Source organism: Coturnix japonica, unplaced genomic scaffold (genome assembly GCF_054131305.1).
Source record: "Coturnix japonica strain WE unplaced genomic scaffold, WE-NBRP24 Scf083, whole genome shotgun sequence".
Classification (NCBI taxonomy): domain Eukaryota; kingdom Metazoa; phylum Chordata; class Aves; order Galliformes; family Phasianidae; genus Coturnix; species Coturnix japonica.
This window is the reverse complement of record NW_028188986.1, coordinates 234,047-259,986: the sequence shown is the minus strand read 5'-3', so window position 1 is coordinate 259,986 and position 25,940 is coordinate 234,047. Positions and strand designations below refer to the sequence as shown.

The 25,940-nt window shown below is 55.5% G+C and overlaps 2 protein-coding genes across 13 annotated transcripts in view; one reads left to right on the top strand and one right to left on the bottom strand.

Moving 5' to 3' along the window:
* Window positions 1-21,855, top strand: part of PSMB5 (proteasome 20S subunit beta 5) — a 34,070-nt gene extending 12,215 nt beyond the window's left edge. The window contains exons 2-8 of one of the 3 annotated variants that reach the window (XM_085534508.1): window positions 9,376-9,682; window positions 13,124-13,971; window positions 16,381-16,672; window positions 18,563-18,632; window positions 18,712-18,779; window positions 19,621-19,685; window positions 21,708-21,855. In XM_085534508.1, the coding sequence (XP_085390634.1) occupies window positions 9,376-9,682; window positions 13,124-13,401 (585 nt within the window). In that variant the 3' untranslated portion in view covers window positions 13,402-13,971; window positions 16,381-16,672; window positions 18,563-18,632; ... (1 more) ...; window positions 19,621-19,685; window positions 21,708-21,855. Of the gene's footprint in view, window positions 1-9,375; window positions 9,683-13,123; window positions 13,972-14,284; window positions 16,673-18,562; window positions 18,633-18,711; window positions 18,780-19,580; window positions 19,686-21,707 lie in introns of those variants that run through there. The other 2 variants (XR_014941447.1, XM_085534509.1) reach the window with 2 other exon arrangements.
* A 7-nt stretch (window positions 21,856-21,862) lies between these two features.
* MMP14 (matrix metallopeptidase 14) overlaps window positions 21,863-25,940 on the bottom strand; it is a 51,104-nt gene continuing 47,026 nt past the window's right edge. For all 10 annotated transcript variants that reach the window (XR_014941446.1, XM_085534471.1, XM_085534480.1 and 7 more), the window contains one exon: window positions 21,863-25,728. Coding sequence is in view for 9 of the 10 variants with exons in the window: in XM_085534471.1 (XP_085390597.1) it covers window positions 25,361-25,728 (368 nt within the window). In the remaining variant the exon portion in view is untranslated. The remainder of the gene's footprint in view (window positions 25,729-25,940) is intronic.

The window sequence follows — 25,940 nt, the reverse complement described above, 5'->3', positions numbered from 1 at the left end:
ATAAGACCCCATAGGACACCATATCCCCCCTATAACCCCCCATATCCCCCCTCTAAGACCCCATATCCCCCGATAGGACCCCATATGCCCCCTATAAGACCCCATATGACTCCATAACCCCCCATAGGACCCCATAGCCCCCCTATAACCCCCCATAGGACCCTGTATCCCCCCTATAACCCCCCTTATCCCCTCTATAACCCCCCCATAGGACCCTGTATCCCCCCTATAAGACCCCATACCCCCCTTATAACCCCCCACAGGATCCTATATCCCCCCATAGGACCCCATATCCCCCCTGTAAGACCCCATATCCCCCCTATAAGACTCCATAGGACCCCATAACCCCCCATAGGTCCCTGTATCCCCCCTATATGACCCCATATCCCCCCATAGGACCCCATAACACCCTTGTAGTACCCCATACCCCCTCATATCCCCTCATGTTCCCCCTCTAAGACCACATATCCCCCCTCTAAGACCCCATACCCCCCCATAGGACCCCATATCCCCCCTATAAGACCCCATATTCCCCCCATAACCCCCCATAGGACCCCATAACCCCCCATAGGACCCTGTATTCCCCCCTATAAGACCCCATAGGACCCTATATCCCCCTTATAAGTCCCCATAGGACCCCATATTTCCCCTCTAAGACCCCATATCCCCCTTATAAGTCCCCATAACCCCCCATAGGAGCCCATATACCCCCTATAAGTCCCCATATCCCCCCTATAACCCCCCATAGGACCCCGTATCCCCCCCATAAGACCCCATATCCCCCCTATAACCCCCCATAGGACCCCATATCCCCCCTATAAGTCCCCATATCCCCCCTATAACCCCCCATAGGACCCCGTATCCCCCCCATAAGACCCCATATCCCCCCTATAACCCCCCATAGGACCCCATATCCCCCCTATAAGACCCCATACCGACTGCATAGGACCCCATACCCCCCCGTAAGACCCCATAGGACCCCATATCCCCCCTGTAAGACCCCATGTCCCCCCATAGGACCCCATATCCCCCATATAAGACCCCATATCCCCCCATAGGACCCCATATCCCCCCTATAAGACCCCATATCCCCCCTATAACCCCCCATAGGACCCTAGATCTCCCCTATAAGACCCCATAGGACCCCATATCTCCCCTATAAGATCCCATAGGACCCCATATCTCCCCTATAAGACCCCATAGGACCCCATATCCCCCCTCTAAGACCCCATAGGACCCCCTATAAGACCCCATATCCCCCCTGTAAGACCCCATATCCCCCCTATAATCCCCCATAATACTCCATATCCCCCCATAGGACCCCATATCCCCCCTATAAGACCCCATAGGACCCCATATCCCCCCTGTACGACCCCATAGGACCCCATATCCCCCCTATAACCCCCCATAGGACCCCATATCCCCCCTATAACCCCCCATAGGACCCCATATCTCCCCTATAAGACCCCATAGGACCCCATATCCCCCCTGTAAGACCCCATAGGACCCCATATCCCCCCTATAACCCCCCATAGGACCCCATATCCCCCCTATAAGACCCCATAGGACCCCATATCCCCCCTATAAGACCCCATAGGACCCCATATCTCCCCTATAAGACCCCATAGGACCCCATATCTCCCCTATAAGACCCCATAGGACCCCATATCCCCCATATAAGACCCCATAGGACCCCATATCCCCCCTATAACCCCCCATAGGACCCCATATCCCCCCTATATCCCCCCATAGGAGCCCATATCCCCCCCATAGGACCCCATATCCCCCCTATATCCCCCCATAGGAGCCCATATCCCCCCTATAAGACCCCATAGGACCCCATATCCCCCCTATAAGACCCCATAGGACACCATATCCCCCCTATAACCCCCCATATCCCCCCTCTAAGACCCCATATCCCCCGATAGGACCCCATATGCCCCCTATAAGACCCCATATGACTCCATAACCCCCCATAGGACCCCATAGCCCCCCTATAACCCCCCATAGGACCCTGTATCCCCCCTATAACCCCCCTTATCCCCTCTATAACCCCCCCATAGGACCCTGTATCCCCCCTATAAGACCCCATACCCCCCTTATAACCCCCCACAGGATCCTATATCCCCCCATAGGACCCCATATCCCCCCTGTAAGACCCCATATCCCCCCTATAAGACTCCATAGGACCCCATAACCCCCCATAGGTCCCTGTATCCCCCCTATATGACCCCATATCCCCCCATAGGACCCCATAACACCCTTGTAGTACCCCATACCCCCTCATATCCCCTCATGTTCCCCCTCTAAGACCACATATCCCCCCTCTAAGACCCCATACCCCCCCATAGGACCCCATATCCCCCCTATAAGACCCCATATTCCCCCCATAACCCCCCATAGGACCCCATAACCCCCCATAGGACCCTGTATTCCCCCCTATAAGACCCCATAGGACCCTATATCCCCCTTATAAGTCCCCATAGGACCCCATATTTCCCCTCTAAGACCCCATATCCCCCTTATAAGTCCCCATAACCCCCCATAGGAGCCCATATACCCCCTATAAGTCCCCATATCCCCCCTATAACCCCCCATAGGACCCCGTATCCCCCCCATAAGACCCCATATCCCCCCTATAACCCCCCATAGGACCCCATATCCCCCCTATAAGTCCCCATATCCCCCCTATAACCCCCCATAGGACCCCGTATCCCCCCCATAAGACCCCATATCCCCCCTATAACCCCCCATAGGACCCCATATCCCCCCTATAAGACCCCATACCGACTGCATAGGACCCCATACCCCCCCGTAAGACCCCATAGGACCCCATATCCCCCCTGTAAGACCCCATGTCCCCCCATAGGACCCCATATCCCCCATATAAGACCCCATATCCCCCCATAGGACCCCATATCCCCCCTATAAGACCCCATATCCCCCCTATAACCCCCCATAGGACCCTAGATCTCCCCTATAAGACCCCATAGGACCCCATATCTCCCCTATAAGATCCCATAGGACCCCATATCTCCCCTATAAGACCCCATAGGACCCCATATCCCCCCTCTAAGACCCCATAGGACCCCCTATAAGACCCCATATCCCCCCTGTAAGACCCCATATCCCCCCTATAATCCCCCATAATACTCCATATCCCCCCATAGGACCCCATATCCCCCCTATAACCCCCCATAGGACCCTGTATCCCCCCTATAAGCCCCCATATCCCCCCTATAACCCCCCATAGGAGCCCATATCTCCCCTATAAGACCCTGTATCCCCCCTATAAGACCCCATAAGACCCCATATCCCCCCCATAAGACCCCATATCCCCCCTATAACCCTCCATAGAACCCCATATTTCCCCTCTAAGACCCCATATCCCCCCCATAAGCCCCCATATCCCCCCATAGGAGCCCATATCCCCCCTATAACCTCCCATATCCCCCCATAATCCCCCATAGAACCCCATATCCCCCCTATAAGACCCCATATCCCCCCTATAACCTCTCTTAGTACCCCATATCCCCACTATAAGACCCCATAGGACCCCATATCCCCCCCATAACCCCCCATAGGACCCCGTATCCCCCCTATAGCCCCCCATAGGACCCCATATCCCCCCTGTAAGACCCCATGTCCCCCCATAGGACCCCATGTCCCCCCATAGGACCCCATATCCCCCATATAAGACCCCATATCCCCCCATAGGACCCCATATCCCCCCTCTAAGACCCCATATCACCCCATAGGACCCCATATCCCCCCTATTACCACCCATAAGACCCCATATCCCCCCTCTAAGCCCCTCTAACCCCCCATATCCCCCCTCTAACCCCCCATATCCCCCCTCTAACCCCCCATATCCCCCCTATAACCCCCCATATCCCCCCATATATCCTCCTATCTCCCCCCAGTTCTCTGAAGGCGTGGTGGTGGCGGTGGATTCCCGTGCCACCCCATAGGACCCCATAACCCCCCTATAACCCCCCTTACCCCTCTATAAGACCCCATAGGACCTCATATCCCCCCTCTAAGACCACATATCCCCCCATAGGACCCCATATCCCCCCTATAACCCCCCATAGGACCCCATATCTCCCCTATAAGACCCCATAGGACCCCATATCCCCCCTATAAGACCCCATAGGACCCCATATCCCCCCTCTAAGACCACATATCCCCCCATAGGACCCCATATCCCCCCTATTACGCCCCATAGGACCTCATAACCCCCATGTAAGACCCCATAGGACCCCATAACCGCCTTGTAGTACCCCATATCCCCCCTTAGGAGGCCATGTCCCCCCTATAAGACCCCATAGGACCCCATATCCCCCCTCTAACCCCCCATAGGACCCCATATCCCCCCTCTAAGACCCCATATCCCCCCTCTAAGACCCCATATCCCCCCTCTAAGCCCCCATATCCCCCCTCTAAGCCCCCATATCCCCCCTCTAAGACCCCATATCCCCCCTATAAGACCCCATATCCCCCCTCTAAGACCCCATATCCCCCCTATAAGACCCCATATCCCCCCATAGGACCCCATATCCCCCCTATAAGACCCCATATCCCCCATAGGACTCCATATCCCCCCCATAGAACCCCATATCCCCCGATAGGACCCCATATCCCCCCTATAAGACCCCATATCCCCCATAGGACCCCATATCCCCCCCATAGAACCCCATATCCCCCGATAGGACCCCATATCCCCCCTATAAGACCCCATATGACTCCATAACCCCCCATAGGGCCCCATAACCCCCCATAGGACCCCATATCCCCTCTATAAGACCCCATATCCCCCCTATAAGACCCCATATCCCCCCTCTAAGACCCCATATCCCCCCATAGGACCCCATAGCCCCCCTATAAGACCCCATAGGACCCCATAACCCCCATTTAAGACCCCGTAGGACCCCATAACTCCCTTGTAATACCCCATATCCCCCCATAGGACCCCATATCCCCCCTATTACGCCCCATAGGACCCCATAACCGCCTTGTAGTACCCCATATCCCCCCTTAGGAGGCCATATCCCCCCTATAAGACCCCATATCCCCCCTCTAAGACCCCATATCCCCCCATAGGACCCCATAGCCCCCCTATAAGACCCCATAGGACCCCATAACCCCCATTTAAGACCCCGTAGGACCCCATAACTCCCTTGTAATACCCCATATCCCCCCATAGGACCCCATATCCCCCCTATTACGCCCCATAGGACCCCATAACCGCCTTGTAGTACCCCATATCCCCCCTTAGGAGGCCATATCCCCCCTATAAGACCCCATAGGACCCCATATCCCCCCTCTAACCCCCCATAAGACCCCATATCCCCCCTATAACCCCCCATATCCCCCCTAGAGCCCCCTATAAGACCTCATATCCCCCATATAAGACCCCATATCCCCCCTATAACCCTCCATAGAACCCCATATTTCCCCTCTAAGACCCCATATCCCCCCCATAAGCCCCCATATCCCCCCATAGGAGCCCATATCCCCCCATATCCCTCCATAACCCCCCATAGGACTCCATATCTCCCCTATAAGACCCCATAGGACCCCATATTTCCCCTATAAGACCCCATATCCCCCCTATGACCCTCCATAGGACCCTGTATCCCCCCTATAAGCCCCCATAGAACCTCATATTTCCCCCATAATACTCCATACCCCCCCTTAGGACCCCATAACCCCCTATAAGACCCCATATCACCCCATAGGACCCCATATCCCCCCTCTAAGACCCCATATCCCCCCTATAAGCCCCCATATCCCCCCCATAACCCCCCATAGGACCCCATAACCCTCCATAGGACCCTGTATCCCCCCTATAACCCTCCATAGGACCCCATAGGACCCTGTATCCCCCCTATAAGACCCCATATTCCCCCATAGGAGCCCATATCCCCCCTATAACCCCCCATAGGACCCCATATCCCCCCTATAAGACCCCATATCCCCCCATAGGACCCCATATCCCCCCATATATCCCCATATCCCCCCTCTAAGACCCCATATCCCCCTCTAATCCCCCATAAGACCCCATATACCCCCCTATAACCCCCCATATCCCCCCTCTAAGACCCCATATGACTCCATAACCCCCCATAGCACCCCATAGGACCCCATATCCCCCCTCTAAGACCCCATATCCCCCATATATCCCCATATCTCTCCTATAAGACCCCATATCTCCCCTATAAGACCCCATATCCCCCCTATAACCCCCCATAACCCCCCATAGGACCCCATATCCCCCCTCTAAGACCCCGTATCCCCCCTCTAAGACCCCATATCCCCCCTATAATCCCCCATAGGACCCCATATCTCCCCTATAAGACCCCATAGGAGCCCATAGGACCCCATATTTCCCCTCTAAGACCCCATATCCCCCCTATAACCCCCCGTAAGACCCCATATCCCCCCTATAACCCCCCATAGGAGCCCATATCCCCCCTATAACCCCCCATATCCCCCCTATAACCCCCCATAAGACCCTATATCCCCCCATAGGACCCCATAACCCCCATGTAAGACCCCATATGCCCCCTATAACCCCCCATAGGACCTCATATCCCCCCTCTAAGCCCCCATATCCCCCCTCTAAGCCCCCATATCCCCCCTCTAAGCCCCCATATCCCCCCTCTAAGCCCCCATATCCCTCCTATAAGCCCCCATATCCCCCCTCTAAGACCCCATAACCCCCCATAGGACCCTGTATCCCCCCTCTAAGACCCCATATCCCCCTCTAAGACCCCGTATCCCCCCTATAAGACCCCATATCCCCCCTATAACCCCCCATAAGACCCCATATCCCCCCTATAACCCCCCATAGGAGCCCATATCCCCCCTATAACCCCCCATATCCCCCCTATAACCCCCCATAAGACCCTATATCCCCCCATAGGACCCCATAACCCCCATGTAAGATCCCATATGCCCCCTATAACCCCCCATAGGACCTCATATCCCCCCTCTAAGCCCCCATATCCCCCCTCTAAGCCCCCATATCCCCCCTCTAAGCCCCCATATCCCCCCTCTAAGCCCCCATATCCCCCCTCTAAGCCCCCATATCTCCCCTCTAAGCCCCCATAACCCCCCATAGGACCCTGTATCCCCCCTCAAAGCCCCCATATCCCCCCTATAAGACCCCATATCTCCCCTATAAGACCCCATATCCCCCCTCTAAGACCCCATATCCCCCCTATAACCACTCATAAGACCCCATATTCCCCCTCTAAGACCCCATATCCCCCATATAAGACCCCATATCCCCCCTCAAAGCCCCCATATCCCCCCTATAAGACCCCATATCCCCCCTCTAAGCCCCCATATCACCCCATAGGACCCCATATCCCCCCTCTAATCCCCCATAACCCCCCATAGGACCCCATATCCCCCCTATAACCCCCCATAGGACCCCATATCCCCCCTATAAGCCCCCATATCCCCCCTATAAGACCCCATATCTTCCCATAGGACCCCATATCCCCCTCTAATCCCCCATAAAACCCCATATACCCCCCATATCCCCCCTATAAGACCCCATATCCCCCCATAGGACCCCATATCTCCCCTCTAATCCCCCATATCCCCCCTATAACCCCCCATAGGACCCCATATCTCCCCTATAAGACCCCATAGGACCCCATATCCCCCCTGTAAGACCCCATAGGACCCCATATCCCCCCCATATATCCCCATATCCCCCCTATAACCACCCATAAGACCCCATATCCCCCCTCTAAGCCCCTATAACCCCTCATATCCCCCCTCTAAGACCCCATAACCCCCCATAACCCCCTATCTCCCCCCCAGTTCTCTGAAGGTGTGGTGGTGGCTCCATAGGACCCCATAACCCCCCTATAACCACCCATAAGACCCCATATACCCCCCTCTAACCCCCCACATCCCCCCATAACCTATACTCTCCCCCCAGTTCTCTGAAGGCGTGGTGGTGGCTCCATAGGACCCCATAACCTTCATATAGTACCCCATATCCCCCTTGTAAGACCCCATATCCCCCCTAAAGCCCCCTATAATACCCCATATCCCCCCATAACCCCCTATCTCCCCCCAGTTCTCTGAAGGCGTGGTGGTGGCGGTGGATTCCCGTGCCACCCCATAGGACCCCATATCCCCCCTAAGACCCCATATCCCCCCTATAACCCCCCATATCCCCCCTATAACCCCCCATAGGACCCCATATCCCCCCCATAACCCCCCATATCCCCCCTATAAGACCCCATATGACTCCATAACCCCCCATAGGACCCCATAGCCCCCCTATAAGACCCCATAGGACCCCATATCCCCCCTATAAGACCCCATATCCCCCATAGGACCCCATATCCCCCCTATAACCTCCCATAGGACCCCATATCTCCCCTATAAGACCCCATAGGACCCCATATCCCCCATATAAGACCCCATAGGACCCTGTATCCCCCCCTCTAAGCCCCCATATCCCCCCTATAACCCCCCATATCCCCCCTATAACCCCCCATAGGACCCCATATCCCCCCTGTAAGACCCCATACCCCCCATAGGACCCCATATCCCCCCTATAACCCTCCATAGGACCCCATATAGGACCCCATATCCCCCCTGTAACCCTCCATGGGACCCCATATAGGACCCCATATCCCCCCTCTAAGACCCCATATCCCCCCATAGGACCCCATATCCCCCCTATAAGACCCCATAGGACCCTGTATCCCCCCTATAAGACCCCATACCGACTGCATAGGATCCCATAGGACCCTATATCCCCCTTATAAGTCCCCATAGGACCCCATATCCCCCCTCTAAGACCCCATATCCCCCTATAACCCCCCATATCCCCCCTATAAGACCCCATAGGACCCCATATCCCCCCTATATCCCCCCATATCCCTCCATAACCCCCCATAGGACCCCATATCCCCCCTCTAAGACCCCATATCCCCCATATAACCCCCCATAAGACACTATATAGCCCCATATCCCTCCATATCCCCCCATAGAACCCCATATCCCCCCTATATCCCCCCATAAGACCCCATATCCCCCCTCTAAGCCCCTCTAACCCCCCATATCCTCCCTCTAAGACCCCATATCCTCCCTCTAAGACCCCATATCCCCCCTATAAGACCCCATATCTCCCCTATAAGACCCCATATCCCCCCTATAAGCCCCCATATCACCCCATAGGACCCCATATCTCCCCTCTAAGACCCCATATCCCCGATATATTCCCATATCTCTCCTATAAGATCCCATATCCCTTCATATATCCCCATATCCCCCCTCTAATCCCCCATATCCCCCCATATCCCCCCCATATCCCCCCTATAACCCCCTATCTCCCCCCAGTTCTCTGAAGGCGTGGTGGTGGCGGTGGATTCCCGTGCCACGGCCGGTTCCTACATCGCATCTCAAACAGTTCAGAAGGTGATCGAGATCAACCCGACCCTATTAGGGACAATGGCGGGCGGTGCGGCCGACTGCAGCTTTTGGGAACGGCTCCTGGCCAGGCAATGTAGGGTCTACGAGCTCAGGAACAAAGAACCCATCTCGGTGGCGGCGGCGTCCAAACTCTTGGCCAATATGGTCTATCAGTACAAAGGGATGGGGCTCAGCATGGGAACCATGATCTGCGGATGGGATAAACGAGGACCAGGTAAAGGGATGACGGGGTATTGGGGTCTTTAGGGGGGTTATGGGGGTTATTGGGATCTTCAGAGGGGATAGGAGGGGGTAGTGGGGTTCTGGGGGGGGTTATGGGGTCTTTGGAGGGGGTTATGGGGCCTTTGGATGGGGTAGGGGGGGGTTATGAGGTCTTTAGGGGGGTTTTGGGGTTTTTGGGGGGGTTATGGGGTCTTTAGGGGGGTTATGGGGTCTTTGGATGGGGGTTATGGGGTTTTTTGGGGGAGTTATGGGGTCTTTGGATGAGGTAGGAGGGGGTTATGGGGTCTTTGGGGGGCTTATGGGGGTTATTGGGGTCTTTAGGGGGGTTATGGGGTCTTTGGATGGGGGTAGGAGGGGGTTATGGGGTTTTTAGGGGGGTTATGGGGTCTATTGGGGTCTTTGGAGGGGATAGGAGGGGGTTATGGGGTTTTTGGGGGGGTTATGGGGTTTATTGGGGTCTTTGGAGGGGGTTATGGGGCAGTAGGAGGGGGTTATGGGGTCTTTGGATGGGGATGACGGGGTTATGGGGTCTTTAGGGGGGTTATGGGGTCTTTGGATGGGGATGACGGGGTTATGGGGTCTTTAGGGGGGTTATGGGGTCTTTAGGGGGGTTTTGGGGTTTTTGGGGGGGTTATGGGGTCTTTAGGGGGGTTATGGGGTCTTTGGATGGGGGTTATGGGGTTTATTGGGGGGGTTATGGGGTCTTTAGATGGGGGTTATGGGGGTTATGGGGTTTTTAGTGGGGTTATGGGGTCTTTGGATGGGGTAGGAGGGGGTTATGGGGTTTTTGGATGGGGCTTATGGGGTTATTGGGGTCTTTGGAGGGGGTTATGGGGTCTTTAGGGGGGTTATGGGGTCTTTGGAGACCCCTCCCCACCCCTAAGCCCCCCATTACCCCCCATTAACCCCTCCCAGACCCATTTAGGACTCCATAGATCCCTCCCCACCCCCAAGCCCCCCATTAACCCCCATTAACCCCCTCCAGACCCATTTAGGACCCCCATAGGCCCCCCCATTCCCACCTATTCCCCCTCATTAACCCCCTCCAGACCCATTTAGGACCCCATCGACCCCTCCCTATGACCCCATAGCCCCCCATTACCCCCCATTACCCCCCCATTAACCACCCCCAGACCCATTTAGGACCCCATAGACCCCTCCTTAGGACCCCTCCCCACCCCCATTCCCCCCCATTACCCCCCATTTCCCCCCATTAACCCCTATTACCCCCCATTCTCCCCCATTCCCCCCTTATTACCCCCCATTAACCCCCCAATAACCCCCATTACCCCCCTATTTCCCCCCCTATTCCCCCATTATCCCCTATTCCCCCCCTCAGGCCTTTACTACGTGGACAGCGAAGGCACCCGTATCCCCAACCCCCCCCAGACCCATTTAGGACCACCATAGGTCCCCCCATTCTCCCCTATTACCCCCCATTAACCCCCATTCCCCCCCCCCAGACCCATTTAGGACCCCATAGACCCCTCCCTAGGACCCCTCCCCACCCCCAAGCCCCCTATTAACCCCCTCCAGACCCATTTAGGACCCCATAGACCCCTCCCTAGGACCCCATAGAACCCCATTCCCCCCCTATTCCCCCCCATTAACCCCACCCAGACCCATTTAGGACCCCATAGACCCCCCTATTCCCCCCCATTCCCCCCCATTGGCCCCCATTAACCCCCCCCAGACCCATTTAGGACCCCATAGACCCCTCCCTAGGACCCCATAGTCCCCCATTCCCCCCCTATCCCCCCGTTAACCTCCATTACCCCCCATTAACCCCCCCATACCCATTTAGGACCCCATGGACCCCTTCCTAGGACCCCATAGCCCCCCATTCCCCCCCATTAACCCCCCCCAGACCCATTTAGGACCCCATAGACCCCCCATTCCCACCCATTCCCCCCCATTTCCCCCATTAACCTCCTTTACCCCCCATTAACCCCCAGTAACTCCCCATTAACCCCTCCCAGACCCATTTAGGACCCCATAGACCCCTCCCTAGGACCCCATAGCCCCCCATTAACCCCCATTAACCCCCCCCAGACCCATTTAGGACCCCCATGGGCCCCCCATTAACCCCCATTCCCCCCCATTAACCCCCTCCAGACCCATTTAGGACCCCATAGACCCCTTCCTAGGACCCCATACACCCCTATTCCCCCCCATTAACCCCTATTACCCCCATTAACCCCCATTAACCCCCCCCAGACCCATTTAGGACCCCATAGACTCCTCCCTATGACCCCATAGAACCCCCATAGCCCCCCAATAACCCCCATTAGTCCCTATTACCCCCAATAACTCCCCATTAACCCCTCCCAGACCCACTTAGGACCCCATAGACCCCTCCCTAGGACCCCATAGAACCCCCATAAGCCCCCTTTCCCCCCCTATTACCCCCCATTAACCCTCATTACCCCCCATTAACCCCCATTAGCCCCCCCCCAGACCCATTTAGGACCCCATAGACCCCTCCCTAGGACCCCATAGCCCCCCATTCCCCCCCATTTCCCCCCCTATTCCTCCATTACCCCCATTACCCCCCATTTCCCCCCCATTCTCCCCCATTCCCCCCCTATTACCCCCCATTAACCCCCCAATAACCCCCATTACCCCCCTATTTCCCCCCCATTACCCCCCATTAACCCCCATTGTCCCCCCTCAGGCCTTTACTACGTGGACAGCGAAGGCATGTGTATCCCCATCTCCCCCCAGACCCATTTAGGACCCCCATTAACCCCCATTCTCCCCTATTACCCCCCCATTACCCCCCATTAACCCCCCCAAACCCATTTAGGACCCCATAGACCCCCCCATTAACCCCCATTACCCTCCTATTAACCCCCAATAAATCTCAATCCCCCCCCCCAGACCCATTTAGGACCCCATAGACCCCTCCCTATGATCCCATAGCCCCCCATTCCCCCCCATTGCCCCCCATTAACTCCCCCCAGACCCATTTAGGACCCCATAGACCCCTCCCTAGGACCCCATAGAACCCCCATAAGCCCCTTTTCCCCCCCATTAATCCCCCTCCAGACCCATTTAGGACCCCCATAGACCCCTCCCTAGGACCCCATAGCCCCCCATTCCCCCCCATTAACCCCCCCCCGACCCATTTAGGACCCCATAGACCCCTCCCTAGGACCCCATAGAACCCCCATAAGCCCCTTTTCCCCCCCATTAATCCCCCTCCAGACCCATTTAGGACCCCAATAGACCCCTCCCTAGGACCCCATAGCCCCCCATTCCCCCCCATTAACCCCCCCCCGACCCATTTAGGACCCCATAGACCCCACCATTCCCACCCATTCCCCCCCATTAACCCCCCCAGACCCATTTAGGACCCCATAAACCCCCCTATCCCCCCATTCCCCCCCCATAGCCCCCCATTACCCCCATTAACCCCTATTCCCCCCCTCAGGCCTTTACTACGTGGACAGCGAAGGCACCCGTATCCCCGGCTCCGCGTTTGCGGTGGGCTCCGGTTCCAGTTACGCTTATGGGGTTTTGGATGGAGGGATGAGACCCGACATGGCGACCCCCGAGGCCTTGGAGCTGGGCAGGAGAGCCATCTTCCAGGCCGCAAGGAGGGACGCGTACTCGGGGGGCAGGGTCACCGTGTATCATGTGGGGCCGAAGGGGTGGACCAGGGTGTCCAGCCATGATGTGGCTGGGCTGAGTGATGAGTATGAGGGTTAATATGGGATTATAGGGGGTTATAGGGTGTTATATGGAGTTATATGGGGTTGGGGTTGGGGTTATATGGGGTTGGGACAAGATGGCGGCCCAAGATGGCGGCTGGGCAAGATGGCGGGGCAAGATGGCGGCCAGGCAAGATGGCGGCCAGGCAAGATGGCGGCCGGGCAAGATGGCGGGGCTGGGTGATTGGATATGGGGGATATACGGCGTTATATGGGGTTATATGGGGTTATATGGGGTAATAGAACCATGACAATATATATATAACCATATAACCATGATGTGGTGGGGCTGAGTGATGAGTATGAGGGTTAATATGGGGTTAGATGGGGTTATAGGGTGTTATATGGGGTTATATGGGGGAAATATGGGGCCGGGGGGGGGACAAGATGGCGACCGGGCAAGATGGCGGCCCAAGATGGCAGCCAGGCAAGATGGCGGCCCAAGATGGCAGCCAGGCAAGATGGCGGCCCAAGATGGCAGCCAGGCAAGATGGCGGCCCAAGATGGCAGCCAGGCAAGATGGCGGCCGGGCAAGATGGCGACCATGTCTTCAGCCATGATGTGCTGGGTATGGGGGGTGATATGGGGTAATATAGGGGTTATATGGGGTTAGATGGGGATTATATGGGTTTATGTGGGGTAATATGGGGTTATGTGGGGTTATATGGGGTTATATGGGGGTAATAAAAGGTTGGAGGGGGACAAGATGGCGGCCTGTCTTCAGCCATGATGTGATGGGGCTGAGTGATGGGTATGAGGGGTAATATGGGGGGAATATGGGGTAATATGGGGGTAATATGGGGTTAGATGGGGGTTATATGGGGTTATATGGGGTTATATGGGGTTATATGGGGTCGGGGTTGGGACAAGATGGCGGCCAGGCAAGATGGCGGCCCAAGATGGCAGCCAGGCAAGATGGCGGCCGGGCAAGATGGCGACCTGTCTTCAGCCATGATGTGCTGGGTATGGGGGGTGATATGGGGTAATATAGGGGTTATATGGGGTTAGATGGGGGAAATATGGGGTTAGATGGGGGTAATATGGGGTTAGATGGGGGTAATATGGGGTTATATGGGGGTAATAAAAGGTTGGAGGGGGACAAGATGGCGGCCTGTCTTCAGCCATGATGTGATGGGGCTGAGTGATGGCTATGGGGGTTATATGGGGTTATATGGGGTAATATGGGGTTAGATGGGGTAATATGGGGGTTATATGGGGTAATATGGGGTTATAGGGGGTTATATGGGGTTTATGTGGGGTTATATGGGGTAATATGGGGTTATGTGGGGTAATATGGGGTTATATGGGGGGAATATGGGGTTATATGGGGGTAATAAAAGGTTGGAGGGGGACAAGATGGCGGCCTGTCTTCAGCCATGATGTGGTGGGGCTGAGTGATGGGTATGGGGGTTATATGGGATTATATGGGGTAATATGGGGGTAATATGGGGTTAGATGGGGGTTTTATGGGGTTATATGGGGTTATATGGGGGGAATATGGGGTTACATGGGGGTTATATGGGATAATATGGGTTATATGGGATAATATGGGGGAATATGGGGTTATATGGGGAGAATATGGGGTAATATGGGGTTATATGGTGTAATATGGGGTTAGATGGGGTTATATGGGGTTAGATGGGGTTATATGGGGGGAATATGGGGTTATATGGGGTTATATGGGGGTTATATAGGGTAATATGGGGTTATATGGGAGTTAGATGGGGGTTTTATGGGGTTATATGGGGTTATAGGGTGTTATATGGGGTTATATGGGGGAAATATGGGGCTGGGGGGGGACAAGATGGCGGCCGGGCAAGATGGCGGCCCAAGATGGCAGCCGGGCAAGATGGCGACCTGTCTTCAGCCATGATGTGCTGGGTATGGGGGGTGATATGGGGTAATATAGGGGTTAGATGGGGGAAATATGGGGTAATATGGGATTTATGTGGGGTAATATGGGGTTATGTGGGGTAATATGGGGTTATATGGGGGTAATAAAAGGTTGGAGGGGGACAAGATGGCGGCCTGTCTTCAGCCATGATGTGGTGGGTATGGGGGGTGATATGGGGTAATATAGGGGTTATATGGGGTTAGATGGGGATTATATGGGTTATATGGGGTTAGATGGGGTTATATGGGGGTTATATGGGGTTATATGGGGGTAATAAAAGGTTGGAGGGGGACAAGATGGCGGCCTGTCTTCAGCCATGATGTGATGGGGCTGAGTGATGGGTATGGGGGCTATATGGGATTATATGGGGTAATATGGGGGTTATATGGGGTAATATGGGGTTATAGGGGGTTATATGGGGTTTATGTGGGGTAATATGGGGTTATATGGGATATATGGGGTTATATGGAGTTAATATGGGGTTATATGGGGGGAATATGGGGTTATATGGGGTAATATGGGGGTTATATGGGGTAATATGGGGGTTATATGGGGGGAACATAGGGTTATATGGGGGAATATGGGGTTATATGGGGGAATATGGGGTTATATGGGGGAATATGGGGTTAAATGGGGGAATATGGTGTTAGATGGGGTAATATGGGGGTTATATGGGGTAATATGGGGTTATATGGGGTAATATGGGGTTATATGGGGGTTATATGGGGTTATATGGGGTTATGTGGGGGAACAAGATGGCGGCCGGTCAAGATGGCGGCCTCGTGTTGGGGGTCCTTCAAACATGGCGGCACAACAAGATGGCGGCCTTGTCTTCTCTTGTTTGGGCTTCTCTATGGTGGGTTCGGGGTCTCTATGGTAGGTTGGAGGACTTCCAGGGTCTCTATGGTAGTTTGAAGGACCTCCATGATGGGTTGGAGGACTTCCGGGGTCTCTATGGTAGGTTGGAGAACCTCCGTGATGGGTTGGAGGACTTCCGGGGTGTCTATGGTGGGTTGGGGGTCTCTATGGTAGATTGGAGGACCTCCATGATGGGTTGGAGGACTTTCGGGTTGTCTATGGTAGGTTGGGTTTCTCTATGGTGGCTTGGAGGACCTCCCATGTCCGCCTGACGGTTCCTTCCGGTCCTGCCCAAGAGCCGCTTCCGGTTTCCGTACGGCAAAATGGCGGCTCCAAGAATAAAGACAACACATTGCCCTAGCGACACTTCCGGTATCATGGCGTCAACTTCCGCTATTGAAAGTAAACAAGAAATGGGGGGTCGCCGGAAGTGGGCGATAAACCGGAAGTGAAGTCACGCGCGCGACCGGAAGTTCCGCAAGGGGCAAGATGGCGGCACGCCGAGCGCTGCGGATCGGTAATGGCGGATATGGGGGATATGGGGCTCTATAGGGGGATATGGGGTGTCTATAGGCGGTTATGGGGTGTCTATAGGGGGATATGGGGAGCTATGGGGTCTCTATGGGGCGGTATAGGGTGTCTATGGGGCTCTATGGGGGGATATGGGGTTTCTATAGGGCTCTATGGGTCCCAATGTCCCTCTATGTGTCTATATGGGGTCCCTATGGTTCCTTTGGGTTCCTATGGGTCTCTATGGGGTCTATGGGGTCCCTATAATTCTCTATGGGTCCCTGTCTGTCCCTATGGGTCTCTGTGGTTCTCTATGGATCTCTATGGGTCCCTATGGGTCCCTATGGGTCTCTATGGGGTCCCTATGGGTCCCTATGGGTCCCTATGTGTCCCTATGGGTCCCTATGTGTCCCTATGGGTCCCTATTGGTCTCTATGTGGGTCTATGGGGCTCTAAGGGGGGATATGGGGTGTCTGTGAGGCTCTATGGGGTGTAAGTGGGGCTCTATGGGGCACTATGGGGTGTTATGGGTCTCTATGCGGTGTCTATGGGGCTCTATGGGGGGATATGGAGCTCTATGGGGGGATATGGGGTGTTTATGGGGCTCTATGGGGCACTATGGGGTGTCTATAGGGCTCTATGGGGTGTCTGTGAGGCTCTATGGGGCAGTATGGGGTGTAATGGGTCTCTGTGGGGCCCTATGAGATGTCTATGGGGCTCTATGGGGTGTCTGTGGGGCTCTATGGGGTGTCTATGGGGGGATATGGGGTGTCTGTGGGGGATATGGGGTGTCTTTGAGGCTCTATGGGGCACTCTGGGGTCCCTATGTGTCTCTGTGGGTCCCTATGTGTCCTTATGGGGTCCCTGTGTGTCCCTATGGGTCCCTATGGGTCTCTATGGGTCCCTACGGGTCTCTATGGGGTTTCCATGTGTCCCTATGGGTCTCTCTGGGTCCCTATGGGTCTCTGTGGGTCTTTATGGGGTCTCTGTAGGTCCCTATGGGTCTCTATGGGTCCCTATGTGTCTCTGTGGGTCCCTATGGGTCTCTATGGGTCCCTATTGGTCTCTATGTGGGTCTATGGGGCTCTATGGGGGGATATGGGGTGTCTGTGAGGCTCTGTGGGGTGTAAGTGGGGCTCTATGGGGCACTATGGGGTGTTATGGGTCTCTATGGGGTGTTTATGGGGCTCTATGGGGCACTATGGGGTGTTTATAGGGCTCTATGGGGTGTCTGTGAGGCTCTATGGGGCAGTATGGGGTGTAATGGGTCTCTGTGGGGCCCTATGAGATGTCTATGGGGGGATATGGGGTGTCTTTGAGGCTCTATGGGGCACTCTGGGGTCCCTATGGGTCCCTATGGGTCTCTATGGGTCTCTATGGGATCTTTATGGTGTCTCTATGGGTCTCTATGAGGTCTTTATGGGGTCTCTATGTGTCCCTATGGGTCCCTATGCGTCTCTATGGGTCTCTATGTGTCCCTATGGGTCTCTATGGGTCTCTATGGGTCCCTATGGGTCCCTATGGGTCTCTATGGGTCGCTATGTGTCCCTATGGGTCCCTATGGGTCCCTATGGGTCTCTATGGGTCCCTATGGGTCTCTATGGGTCCCTATGGGTCTCTATGGGTCCCTATGGGTCCCTATGTGTCCCTATGGGTCTCTATGGGTCTCTATGGGTCTCTATGGGTCCCTATGGGGTCCCTATGGGTCTCTATGGGTCCCTATGGGTCCCTATGGGGTCCCTATGGGGTCCCTATGGGTCTCTATGGGTCTCTATGGGGTCTCTATGGGTCCCTATGGGTCCCTATGTGTCTCTATGGGGTTTCCATGTGTCCCTATGGGTCTCTATGGGTCTCTATGTGTCTCTATGTTGTCCCCTATCTCTCTCTCCTCCAATAGCTGAGCGTCGCGCTCTCTCAGCCCGTCCAATCCCGTCCCCCCCTCAACGCATCGGCCAATGGCGCGTCAGGTGAGGTAGACAGCGAGCTGAGCCTCATTTGCATAACTCATGAATATTAATCACCCCCCCCCCCAATCATCATCCTCAGCAAGGGATTGGCTGCCGGCTCTTCAGGCTACGGACCTCTCCGCGACCGTCCTGATTGGTCCTTTGTGGGTGAGCTGACTCCGCCCCCTCAATTCCTATTGGTCCATTGACAGCGTAGCCCCGCCCCCTTACTTAGGCTCCGCCCCATTTACCCCCCCCCACTCGATTCCTATTGGTCCATTGACACTGTGGCCCCTCCCCTTTATTAGGCCCCGCCCCCTCTATTAAGCCCCACCCCCCTTCCATCCCCCCTCGATTCCTATTGGTCCATTGGCAGCTTGGCTCCGCCCCCTTTATTAGGCTCCTCCCCCTTTCTTAAGCCCCACCCCCTTTTCCACCCCCTCAATTCCTATTGGTCCATTGGCACTGTGGCTCCACCCCCCCATTTAGCTCCACCCCTTTCTTAAGCCCCGCCCCATTTCCCACCCCCTCAATTCCTATTGGTCCATTGGCATCATGGCCCCGCCCCCTTTATTAAGCCCCACCTCCTTTCCTTCCCCTTTGATTCCTATTGGTCCATTGGCACAGTGGCTCCTCCCCTTTCTTAAGCCCCGCCCTCTTTATCAAGCCCCGCCCCCCTTTCCCTCCTCCTTGATTCCTATTGGTCCATTGGCACTGTGGCTCCACCCTCCATTTAGCTCCACCCCTTTCTTAAGCCCCGCCCCCTTTTCCACCCCCTCAATTCCTATTGGTCCATTGGCACAGTGGCTCCGCCCCTTTCTTAAGCCCCGCCCCCTTTCCATCCCCTCAATTCCTATTGGTCCATTGACCGCATGGCTCCGCCCCCTTTATTAGGCCCTGCCCCCTTCCCAGCCCTTGATTCCTATTGGTCAATTCGGGGGGTTGTTTAGCCCCGCCCCCATCTCTAAGCCCCGCCCCCTTTTCCCTTTGGCCCCGCCCCCTTTCCAAGATGGCCGCCCGGCTCCACTGTGGGCGGGACAAGTGCGACGTGTGAAGGAGAATCAGGAGCTGGCGGTGAGTTGTTATGGGGGGATATGGGGGATATGGGGGATATGGGGTGTCTATGGGGGGATATGGGGTGTCTATGGGGCCCTATGGGGTGTCTGTGGGGCTCTATGGGGGGATATGGGGTGTCTATGGGGCGATATGGGGAGATATGGGGTGTCTATGGGGGATATGGGGTGTCTATGGGGGGATATGGGGTGTCTATGGGGGGATATGGGGGAATATAGGGCGATATGGGGGGATATAGGGTGTCTATGGGGGGATATGGGGTGTCTATGGGGGATATCGGGTTCTATGGGGGGATATGGGGTGTCTGTGGGGAGTATATGGGGCTCTATGGGGGGATATGGGGTCTCTATGAGGGCATATGGGGTGTCTATGGGGGGATATGGGGGAATATAGGGCGATATGGGGGGATATAGGGTGTCTATGGGGGGATATGGGGTGTCTATGGGGGGATATGGGGTGTCTATGGGGTAATATGGGGCCCTATGGGGTGATATGGGGATCTATGGGGTGTTATGGGTCTCTATGGGGCTCTGTGGGGCTGTATGGGGTGTCTATGGGGTTCTATGGGGGGATATGGGGGGAAATGAGGATCTATGGGGGGATATGGGACACTATGGGGGGATATGGGGTGCTATGGGGTGGATATGGGGTGTCTATGGGGGATATGGGGTGTCTATGGGGAGATATGGGGGGATATGGGGTGTCTATGGGGGGATATGGGGGGATATGGGGGTTATGGGGTGTCTATGGGGGGATATGGGGGGATATGGAGTGTCTATGGGGGGATATGGGGTGTCTATGGGGAGATATGGGGGATATGGGGTGTCTATGGGGGGATATAGGGTGTCTATGGGGGGATATGGGGGGATATAGGGTGTCTATGAGGCGATATGGGGGGATATGGGTTGTCTATGGGGCCGTATGGGGTGATAGGGGGATCTATGGGGTGTTATGGGTCTCTATGGGGCTCTGTGGGGCTGTATGGGGTGTCTATGGGGTTCTAGGGGGGGATATGGGGGGATATGGGTCACTATGGGGGGATATGGGGTGTCTATGGGGGGATATGGGGGAATATAGGGGGATATGGGGTGGATATGGGGTGTCTATGGGGGATATGGGGTGTCTATGGGGGGATATGGGGATCTATGGGGGGATATGGGGTGTCTATAGGGGGATATGAGGGTCTATAGGGGGATATGGGGTGTCTGTGGGGGGATATGGGGGGATATGGGATGTCTATGGGGGGATATGGGGTGTCTATGGGGGGATATGGGGTGTCTATGGGGGGATATGGGGGATATGGGGTGTCTATAGGGGCATATGGGGTGTCTATGGGGAAATATGGGGGGATATGGGGTGCTATGGGGCCTATGAGGGATATGGGGTGTCTATGGGGGGGATATGGGGTCTCTATGGGGCTCTGTGGGGCCCTATGAGATCTCTGTGGGGTGTTATGGGTCTCTATGGGGGAATATAGGGTTTCTATGGGGAGATATGGGGTGTCTGTGGGGGGATATGGGGATCTATGGGGATCTTTGGGTCTCTTTGGGTCCCTATGAGTCTCTATGGGGTCTCTATGGGGCACTTATGGGGTGATATGGGGATCTATGGGGTGTTATGGGTCCCTATGGGTCCCTATGGGTCTCTATGGGTCCCTATGGGTCTCTATGTGTCCCTATGGGTCTCTATGAGTCCCTATGGGTCTCTATGGGTCCCTATGGGTCCCTATGGGTCTCTATGTGTCCCTATGGGTCTCTATGTGTCCCTATGGGTCTCTATGGGTCCCTATGGGTCTCTATGGGTCCCTATGGGTCTCTATGGGTCCCTATGTGTCCCTATGGGTCCCTATGTGTCCCTATGGGTCTCTATGGGTCCCTATGGGTCTCTATGGGTCCCTATGGGTCCCTATGGGTCCCTATGTGTCCCTATGTGTCCCTATGGGTCTCTATGGGTCTCTATGGGTCCCTATGGGTCCCTATGTTCCCTATGGGTCCCTATGTGTCCCTATATCTCCCCATTCAGCTCCGCGCCGTGTCCCTCATCCAATCACTGGACGCCGTCAGACCAAAGGGGCGGAGCTTCCCCTTTAAGCCCCTCCCCCAGCTCCGCCTTAAAGGGCCAGTCCCCAAATCTCCCTTTTCCCCCCCAAAACAATAAAGGACAAAACCAAGATGGCGTCGCGTCGTCGGCCATCTTGAACGGCCTCCATTCATTCATTAAGGTACTACGAGCTGTCAATCAAACCCCCCCTCCCTCTCCTGATTGGTCGGTTGAATTAGGGGGCGTGGCCTGGCTTAGCCCCGCCCCCTTCCCCCCTTTTTAACCCCGTCCAGCGGGTTTTAAAGGGGATTAAAGGGGGGGAGGGGGGTTTTAATGGCCGCCGTTATAAACCCAACCCCTTATATTATAAAATAACCCCAAAAAACCCTAAAAAACGGTAAAAAAAATGGCCTTAAAATTAAAACGTTTCCGTCAGCCAATCAGAGCGCTCCGCTCTGCGGAAGGCCCCGCCCCCTTTCATAAGCCACGCCCCCCTTCAATAAGCCACGCCCACTTGAATAAGCCACACCCCCTTTAAGGCTGAGCCACGCCCCCTCATTTGCATTGCTCGAAGCCCATTGGCTCGCACGACAATGGGGGGCAGGGTCAAAGGGAGGCCACGCCCACAAGCACCATATAAGGGATGGAGGGGAGGGGTGTGGCCACACGCTGCGCTCCCATTGGCTGTGCTCCCCCGAGGGGGCGGGGTCTAAATGTGGGCGTGGCCTGCAGCCCCATTTAGGACCATTGGGGGGGGCGTGGCCTGACCATATATGGGGGGGGGGGGGGGGGGAGTGGGCGTGGCATGACCATATATGGAAGCTATGGGGCTCTGTGGGGTGTCTATGGGGGGATATGGGGTGTCTATGGGTCTCTATGTGTCTATGGGGCTCTATGGGGTGTCTATGGGGCACTATGGGGCTCTATGGGGTGTCTATGGGGGGATATGGGGTGTCTATGGGTCTCTATGTGTCTATGGGGCTCTATGGGGTGTTTGTGGGGCGCTATGGGGTGTGTATGGGTCTCTGTGTGTTTCTATGGGGTGTCTATGGGGGATATGTGGTGTCAGTGGGTCTCTATGGGGCGCTATGGGGTGTCTATGGGGCGCTATGGGGTGTCTGTGGGGGGATATGGGGACCCTATGGGGCTCTATGGGGCTGTGTGTCTCTATGGGGTGTCTATGGGGTTCTATGGGGTGTCTATGGGGGATATGTGGTGTCAGTGGGTCTCTATGGGGCGCTATGGGGTGTCTATGGGGCACTATGGGGTGTCTGTGGGGGGATATGGGGACCCTATGGGGCTCTATGGGGCTCTGTGTGTCTCTATGGGGCTCTATGGGGTGTCTATGGGGCTCTGTGGGGTGTGTATGGGGATCTATGGGGCTCTGTGGGGCCCTATGAGATGTTTATGGGGCTCTGTGTGGCTCTATGGGGTGTCTATGGGGCACTATGGGGTGCCTATGGGGGGATATGGGGTGTCTATGGGGGATATGTGGTGTCAATGGGACACTGTGGGGTGTCTATGGGGCGCTATGGGGTGTCTGTGTGTCTATGGGGTGTCTATGGGGCTCTATGGGGTATTTATGGGGCACTGGGACTCTATGGGGTGTCTATGGGGCTCTGTGTGTCTGTATGGGGCTCTATAGGGTGTCTATGGGGGATATGTGGTGTCAGTGGGGCACTATGGGGCTGTATGGGGTGTCTATGGGGCACTATGCGGTGTCTATGGGGGGATATGGGGCTCTATGAAGCTCTATGGGGTGTCTATGGGGCTCTATGGGGGGATATGGTGTGTCTATGGGGCACTATGGGGTGTTTATGGGGCTCTATGGGGTGTCTATGGGGCTCTATGGGGTGTGTGTGGGGATCTATGGGGCTCTGTGGGGCCCTATGAGATGTTTATGGGGCGCTATGGGGTGTCTATGGGGGATATGTGGTGTCAATGGGGCACTATGGGGCTCTATGGGGTGTCTATGGGGCGCTATGGGGTGTCTGTGGGGGGATATGGGGAACCTGTGGGGCTCTATGGGGCTCTGTGTGTCTCTATGGGGTGTCTATGGGGTTCTATGGGGTGTCTATGGGGGATTTGTGGTGTCAGTGGGTCTCTATGGGGCGCTATGGGGTGTCTATGGGGCGCTATGGGGTGTCTGTGGGGGATATGGGGACCCTATGGGGCTCTATGGGGCTCTGTGTGTCTCTATGGGGCTCTATGGGGTGTCTATGGGGTTCTATGGGGTATCTATGGGGGATATGTGGTGTCAGTGGGTCTCTATGGGGCGCTATGGGGTGTCTATGGGGCACTATGGGGTGTCTGTGGGGGGATATAGGGACCCTATGGGGCTCTGTGTGTCTCTATGGGGCTCTATGGGGTGTCTATGGGGCTCTGTGGGGTGTGTATGGGGATCTATGGGGCTCTGTGGGGCCCTATGAGATGTTTATGGGGCTCTATGGGGCGCTATGGGGTGTCTATGGGGGATATGTGGTGTCAATGGGGCACTATGGGGCTCTATGGGGGATATGGGGCTCTATGGGGTGTCTATGGGGGATATTTGGTGTCAATGGGGCACTGTGCGGATTTATGGGGATCTATGGGGTGTCTATAGGGCTCTATGGGGTGTCTATGGGGCTCTATGGGGTGTCTGTGGGGCACTATGGGGCTCTATGGGGTGTCTATGGGGGGATATGGGGCTCTATGAAGTTCTATGGGGTGTCTGTGGGGTGTCTATGGGGCTCTATGGAGGGATATGGGGTGTCTATGGGGCACTATAGGGTGTTTATGGGGCTCTATGGGGTGTCTATGGGGGGATATGGGGTGTCTATGGGGCACTATAGGGTGTCTATGGGGCTCTATGGGGTGTCTATGGGGGGATATGGGGTGTCTATGGGGCACTATAGGGTGTTTATGGGGCTCTATGGGGTTCTATGGGGTGTCTATGGGGCTCTATGGGGCACTATGGGGTGTCTATGGGGAATATGTGGTGTCAATGGGGCACTGTGGGGCTCTATGGGTCCAATGGGGTGCCCTATTGGTCCATGTGAATCTCTATGGGTCCCAGTGGGTCCCTATGGGTCTGTATGGGTCCCTATGGGTCCCTATGGGTCCCTATGGGTCTCTATGGGTCTCTATGGGTCTCTATGGGTCTCTATGGGTCTCTATGGGTCCCTATGGGTCCCTATGGGTCCCTATGGGTCTCTATGGGTCCCTATGGGTCCCTATGTGTCTCTATGGGTCCCTATGGGTCCCTATGGGTCTCTATGGGTCTCTATGGGTCTCTATGGGTCCCTATGGGTCCCTATGGGTCTCTATGGGTCCCTATGTGTCTCTATGGGTCCCTATGGGTCCCTATGGGTCTCTATGGGTCTCTATGGGTCCCTATGTGTCCCTATGTGTCTCTATGGGTCTCTATGGGTCCCTATGGGTCTCTATGGGTCTCTATGGGTCCCTATGTGTCCCTATGGGTCTCTATAGGTCTCTATGGGTCTCTATGGGTCCCTATGGGTCTCTATGGGTCCCTATGTATCCCTATGGGGTCTGGGGTGGGCGTGGCTTCCGATTGGTGGGCGTGGCTTCTCTCTCCCCATGCGTGGCCTCTGATTGGTGGACGCGTCCTGTTGCCGTGCTGCGATTGGCCGCTTTCACACCCTATTGAGCAGCGACCTCTGACATCGCAGCAGTTTCTTCGGCGCCCCCCGACGTCGGAGGACCCAAATGGAACCAACCAATAGGAGCCCGGCTCCTACCAAAACAACCAATGGGGTTGCGACGGCTCCAAGCCCCGCCCCCTCCCCACCCCCGACCTCGATGACGATCACTTCCGTGTCACTTCCTGTTTCCGGTGGGTGGGAGGAAGGGGCGGGGCCTGGTTGTGGTGGGCGGGGCTTAATGGGAGGATCAGGACAATTCAACCAATCACGGAGCAGGGATTTGGGGTATCCGGGCGGAACGCGAAGCTGGCGGTTGTCGAACAGCCAATAGCGCGAGGACTTGACGAAGTAGGTGGAGGCTGAGGGGGGTTATTAGAGGTCATTGGGGTTATTTGAGGTCATTGGGGTTATTTGGGGTCATGGGGGTTATATGGGGTTATATGGGGAGATATGGGGTTATATGGGGTTATATGGGGTTATATGGGGTTATTATGGGGTTATATGGGGTTATATGGGGAGATATGGGGTTATATGGGGTTATATGGGGGGATATGGGGTTATTATGGGGTTA